We start from the raw sequence: 6,645 nt of genomic DNA, 5'->3' as shown, positions 1-6,645 counted from the left end.
CTGGAAATGGAAGGATGATGTTAACTTTGTATCGATCTATATGGAAATATATGTAAATACCTCTTCCTAAATATGATAATCATTTCAATGCACTTACCAACGGTATTGATTATGAATACCAAACAACTGTAGATAGGGACACTGAAATATTTTCTCAGAAGGCAGATATATTTATAGCTCTGTGATACTAACATAGTATGAAGAGCTCCCCTAGTGCTTATTTCAAAAAACTTTTGTGGTCTACCTTCCAGCCTGCCAACTACCAGATTGATGCTACAGGGCTTCAGTGTTTTGATGAAATGGAGGGTACTGCATTTGTCTCATAAGGAGATAACTTTTCTGTTATCTGTGAGCAGGAACTGTTTCACTTCTGAGTCCTCAATGTCTGGTCACAGAAATACATTCAATAAATGCTGACTGTTACACACACCTACAATCCCAGCTACTGAGGAGGCTGAGGCATGAAAGTTGCAAATCTGATGCTATCTTGCGCAGCTTAGTGAGATCCTGTCTCAAAAACACAAACAAAAAAAAATGGTGAGATCTGACAAATCCCTCGCAAATAAGTTACAATATTTAGAAAACATTCTTTATTCTACTTGATCTAGAATCTCTCTTCCTAAAGACAATGTATATCAGCAAGTAAATAAACTAAGAAGTATTAAAGACAAATAACTGTTAATGTGAATAGAAGATGTAGTTCTGGAGATTTCTCCAAAGAATAAGTGTAGCAGTGTTTTCTATACTATAGAACAAATTTTCTATTACTATAGTACAAATTATTGCAAGTCAGTTGTTTAAATTTGAAAAAAAATTGTATGTGAAGGCAGTCATAGTTCTATCAAATCCTCTCAGGAAGAGTTCTGGAAGTATAATGACATTGGTAGAGCCCTAAACGCTTATCTTGCTGCCCGTCTTTTTGTAGATTATAGTGATTAATGACTCCATCTATGCTGAACAACCAAATGCCAAGTACTTTCCAGTGGAAGTGCTCTGATTCACAAAGTGATTCAGAAAAAGCATTAAACTAAGTTGAGAGAAAAGGGATTTGGTCTCTTGAAAACAGTGGTACAGACAGTGACTGGAGAACAAAGAGGTTAAGGTATATCAAATGCTGCTTTCTATTTTCTGGGATATGGACACTGATGTATGCTTTTATGAATGATACTCTCTGTCATTTTTGAATTTGGCTGTTATTGTATCTGAAGAGTAGGAGCACAAACCCTGAAGAAATGTCAACTCTCTCTTTTGGTTAAATGCCATGTTTTAGGTAACATCTAGATAAAGTAAAAATGTCTTGGCAATTTGGCAGTTGAATAAAGAAGTGTGGCCATGGTTAGCATGTGAGGAAAAAAAAAAAAAAAAAATTCCCTGTTGCTCCTAATGGGAACACTGTGGATCACACAAGTAGAGATCAGAAAGTTGGAGTTTTAGCCTTTAGCTTCACAAGTGTACATCCTTTGCTTATACTAGTCTGAAGATTAAATGAAATAATATATGGAAGCAGTTTATTTAAAACATTGCACCAATTACTAAGGAACTCTTTTTAATCTCACAATGATAGGGAATCAATCACTTTAACCACATGAGCTTTATAAAAGAATATGCTTACTACTTATTTTTAATGTTAAAAAGCTTATTTCAGTAATACTATATGTCAACATTTAAGCCTCAACAACTCAGCAAACCAGTGAAAAGAAATGGATATAGAGAATTCATTTTTCCTAGTTTCCTGCTTTAAAAGTGAAGTAGAATGATTTTTAAAAATGTATCTTTTACTTCGAAAGACAGTTTGAGTTTGCACTTATAAAGTAAGATAGCTATGTGTTGTCCTTTTTCTAGCCATCTGGCTACATTCTAGATGTACATAAATGATAGTTTGGCAACAGATATTTTAGTTGATTAGAGGAAATATCAATGACAATCATGAAAAACAATTTTAAGTACCACCACTAATATGTTTTTAGTATAGTTGTTATAAAATTTGAATTATGATTTATTAAGTAGGTTGTGAGATAAATTTAGTTGATCAAAATCAACATAAAAAAAAAAGAACCTCAACTTTATTTAAAAAAAAAAAATTGAGTATATCACACATTGGAGTATATCACACATAGCCAGGACACACACACACACACACAAAATATTGTTATGTGAGTATGAGCATCAATGGTGATGAGAAATGAAATTCTAATGTTGGTTTTGGTGAAAATGCTTAAAATATGGTAAAGCAAAAAGAGACGGGCTGCTTGTCTCAACCAAACTCTTCCCAATTTCAGGTACCACCTCTCAGCTATTTTTAATTTATGAAAAATTCATCCTGAGCACCAACCCTCACCAAGGTTAATTCTCTCCATTCCGAGCCCACAGGGACAGGTGAAATGCAAAAAGTTTTACAAAAAGTCATTCCTTGGGATCTGCTGAGTCAAAAATATCTTAATGAACATAACATAATTAATAAAAGAATTCAAATTAGTTGTTAGTCCTCACTGGCAGTTATAGACTAAAATGTTTCTGTAAGATGATCTATACCTTGAATCCACAGCACTTAGTACATTGACTTTTATTATGTGGGTACTTTGTAAATGTCAGACACTTAAAATGATGTTTCAAAAGAATATCTCACCTGAGGAAAAGGCTCTGCTGATGCAAGCAGCACATTTTCTGGCTTTAAATCACAGTGCACAATATTCTTAAAATGTAGATTCCTCAAAGCAACAAGTATCTGTTAATAAAGAAGAGGTTTTACTTAATGCCTGGAAAATTAGTTAAACCACAATCTGACTCTTGAATGGTGTAGTAATCTGAAAACTCCAGCACAGTTTTAGATTTAGCTAAAAGTATTATTTTCTTTCTTGAGGTTAACAATTCCCACGACCTCCCAATATTTCAAAGTACTGCTATTTAATGCTCTTTTTAATTATTCAGTTTACAAAGAGCTAAAATACCTGTGTGACCATGAATTTTGTAATCCGTTCTGGAAGGCGACTTTTCTCACTGGATAGAATCATTTCCAACATATCTCCGTGCAACTTTTCCATTACCACAAAGACTCGTTCTGGTGTTTCAAACATACATTCCAGGTTTACAATCCCGGGATGGTGCAAATTCTGAAGAGATTATAGGATATTAAAACAACAACTTAAGTAGAGAAGTAGCTTTATTAAACAATTATCTAATATGCTGCAGTTAACTATATGAAATCACATTAAAAAAGAGTTTGTAAAAAATAAACAATGTAAAAAGTATAATGACTAGACATGATCATAAATTCTGATTTTCCAAGTAGGGCACAGAAGAGTGGATGTATTGAGGGGTGGGAATGTCCTTCCATTTTTTTCTGTATATGTAGTCATATCTCTTGGATATATTTATTTTTTGCTTAGGTTGGCTACTTTATTTTACTTATTTTTCAAATTTATTTTTATTGTAAACAAATGGTATACATGTTGTTTCTGTCTGTACATGGAGTAACAGCATACCATTTGCGTAATCATACATTTACATAGGGTAATGATGTTTGATTCAGTGTTATTTTTTCCTTCCCCTCACCCCTCCCACCCCTCTTTTCCCTCTATACAATCCCTCCTTCCTCCATTCTTGACCCCCCCTCCCACCTCCCATGATGTGTCATCATCCACTTATCAGCGAGATCATTCGTCCTTTGGTTTGAGATTGGCTTATCTCACTTAGCATGATATTCTCCAATTTCATCCATTTGCCTGCAAATGCCATAATTTTATTATTCTTTATAGCTGAGTAATATTCCATTGTGTGTGTGTGTGTATATATATATATACACATATCACAGTTTCTTTATCCATTCATTAATTGAAGGACATCTAGGTTGGTTCCACAATCTGGCTATTGTGAATCGAGCAGCTATGAACATTGACGTGGCTGTATCTCTGTAGTATGCTGATTTTAAGTCCTTTGGGTATAGGCCAAGAGTGGGATAGCTGGGTCAAATGGTGGGTCCATTCCAAGTTTTCTAAGGAATCTCCACACTGCTTTCCAGAGTGGCTGCACTAATTTGCAGTCCCACCAGCAATGTATGAGTGTACCTTTCTCCCCACATCCTCTCCAACACCTATTGTTGCTTGTATTCTTGATAATTGCCATTCTAATTGGGGTGAGATGGAATCTTAGTGTAGTTTTGATTTGCATTTCTCTTATTACTAAAGATGGTGAACATTTTTTCATATGTTTGTTGATTGCCTGTAGATCTTCTGTGAAGTGTCTGTTCATTTCCTTAGCCCATTTGTTGATTGGGTTATTTGTATTCTTGGTGTAGACTTTTTTGAGTTCTTTATATATTCTGGAAATTAGTGCTCTATCTGAAGTATGAGTGGCAAAGATATTCTCCCACTCTGTAGGCTCTCTCTTCACATTGCTGATAGTTCTTTGCTGAGAGAAAGCTATTTAGTTTGAATCTATCCCAGTTATTGATTTTTGCTTTTATTTCTTGTGCTATGGGAGTCCTATTAAGGAAGTCTGATCCGAAGCCAACAAGTTGAAGATTTGGACCTACTTTTTCTTCTATAAGATGCAGGGTCTTTGGTCTGATTTCAAGGTCCTTGATCCATTGAGAGTTGAGTTTTGTGTAGGATGAGAGATAGGGGTTTAGTTTCATTCTGTTGCATATGGATTTCCAGTTTTGCCAACACCATTTGTTTAAAAGGCTATCTTTTCTCCATTGCATATTTTTGGCCCCTTTGTCTAGTATGAGAAAATTGTATTTATTTGGGTTTGTGTCCGTGTCCTCTATTCTGTACCATTGATCTACCTGTCTATTTTGGTGCCAATACCATGCTGTTTTTGTTAGTATTGCTTTGTAGTATAGCTGAAGTTCTGGTATTGTGATACCCCGTTTCATTCTTCCTGCTAAGGATTGCTTTAGCTATTCTGGGTTTCTTATTCTTCCAGATGAATTTCATGATTGCTTGCTCTATTTCTGTGAGGTGCGTCATTGGGATTTTAATTGGAATTGCATTGAATCTGTATAGCACTTTTGGTAGTATGGCCATTTTGACAATATTAATTCTGCCTATCCAAGAACATGGGAGATCTTTCCATCTTCTAAGGTCTTCCTCAATTTCTTTCTTCAATGTTTTGTAGTTTTCATTGTAGAGATCTTTTACCTCTTTGGTTAGATTGATTCCCAAGTATTTTATTTTTTTTGAGGCTATTGCAAATGGAGTTGTTTTCCTCATTCCCTTTCAGATGTTTCATTGCTTGTGTACAAAAATGCTTTAGATTTATGTGTGTTGATTTTATAGCCTGCTATTTTGCTGAATTCATTGATGAGGTCTAGAAGTTTTCTGGAGGAGTTTTTTGGATCCTCTATAGAATCATGTCATCAGCAAATAGTGACAGCTTAAGTTCCTCTTTTCCTATTCATATCCCTTTAATTTCTTTAGCCTGCCTAATTGCTCTGGCTAGAGTTTCGAGGACAATGTTGAATAGAAGTGGTGAAAGAGGACATCCCTGTCTTGTTCCTGTTTTTAAAGGGACTCAGTTTTTCTCCATTAAGAATGATGTTGGGGGGGGGGGGGGGGGAGCCCAGAGAGCCCGGCGTGGAGGAGTGGGGAGCCGGTGCAAAAGTTTCCTCCCAACTCCGGCCTCGCGCACCGCCGCCGCCCACTCCAGCCCAGGGCCTGGGGCCAGCCCTGCCACCGTCGCCAGGGCCAGGGCCAGGGCCAAGGCCAGCGCAGGGCCAGGCCCCGCCGAGCCTGCAGTTTCACTTTGGCGGTGGTGCAGCAACTGCCCGTGGCCAGGCCGGAGCAGCAGCAGGAGGAGCGGGCCATGAAGAGTCGAGTCCTGGGCCACCGGCCACCCGGGAGGTAGCCCTTCCAGCTGCCGCCCCCTCCTCAATTCCCACCCGCCCGGGGCCTCTGCCCGGTGGAAGGGGCACCGCGAGTCCCTGGCTCTGAGGGGTCTCCGGGGAGAGGTACCCGGGTCTTCCGGCCTGCCAGCTCCTGGCGTCCCCCAGAGTCGGGGCTGCACCCGCGGGGCCAGACACCTGTTCGGTGGGACCCGGTGTGGTAGACCAGAGCCAGGATGAAAGTGACTGTGTGCTTCGGCAGGACGGGCATAGTGGTGCCCTGCAAAGAGGGCCAGCTGCGTGTCCGGGAGCTCACCCAGCAGGCGCTGCAGTGGTACCTGAAGACCCAGGAAAAGGATCCTGGTTACTGGGTGAAGATTTATCACTTAGAATACACAGATGGAGGTATCCTGGATCCAGATGATGTCTTGGCAGATGTTGTTGAAGACAAAGATAAGGTCTCTAGGTTTTTTATTAATGAAGACTATTCCTGTCTGGGACCTCACTAATCTCTGCGTATTAAAATGAAAAGCTGAAAATTTTAAGAACGGACAGAAGAAAATGTGTCCCCCCAACCTTTTTCAAGACTATATTACAGGAAGGATGATTCCATGAACAGCACCCAGAGAAATCATTTGTCCAACAGACTCTTCCATCTGGAGCATCCTTTTAACCATCCTGGCAAAGCTCTTTGAACCATAATCCATTTACTAGACATTGAAACATTTATTACATGTAATCTCTCTTCATGGGACTCTACCAACATTACTAAATAAGGTGACACAGTAAGAAAATCAGTTAAAATCCTAGTACAGGATTCA

The 6,645-nt window shown here is 38.6% G+C and overlaps 1 protein-coding gene across 3 annotated transcripts in view; it reads right to left on the bottom strand.

The window, feature by feature from the left end:
* PRKD3 (protein kinase D3) overlaps positions 1–6,645 on the bottom strand; it is a 73,422-nt gene that overhangs the window by 5,661 nt on the left and 61,116 nt on the right. For all 3 annotated transcript variants that reach the window (XM_079111060.1, XM_079111061.1, XM_079111062.1), the window contains exons 15-16: positions 2,949–3,110; positions 2,627–2,725 (exon numbers count right to left, since the gene is read on the bottom strand). In XM_079111060.1, coding sequence (XP_078967186.1) covers positions 2,627–2,725; positions 2,949–3,110 — 261 coding nt within the window. The remainder of the gene's footprint in view (positions 1–2,626; positions 2,726–2,948; positions 3,111–6,645) is intronic.

The sequence above is a fragment of the Sciurus vulgaris genome, assembly GCF_902686455.1.
Source record: "Sciurus vulgaris genome assembly, chromosome: 14".
Classification (NCBI taxonomy): Eukaryota; Metazoa; Chordata; class Mammalia; order Rodentia; family Sciuridae; genus Sciurus; species Sciurus vulgaris.
Note: the sequence above shows the minus strand (reverse complement) of the source record. Positions and strands in the feature narration are given on the sequence as shown.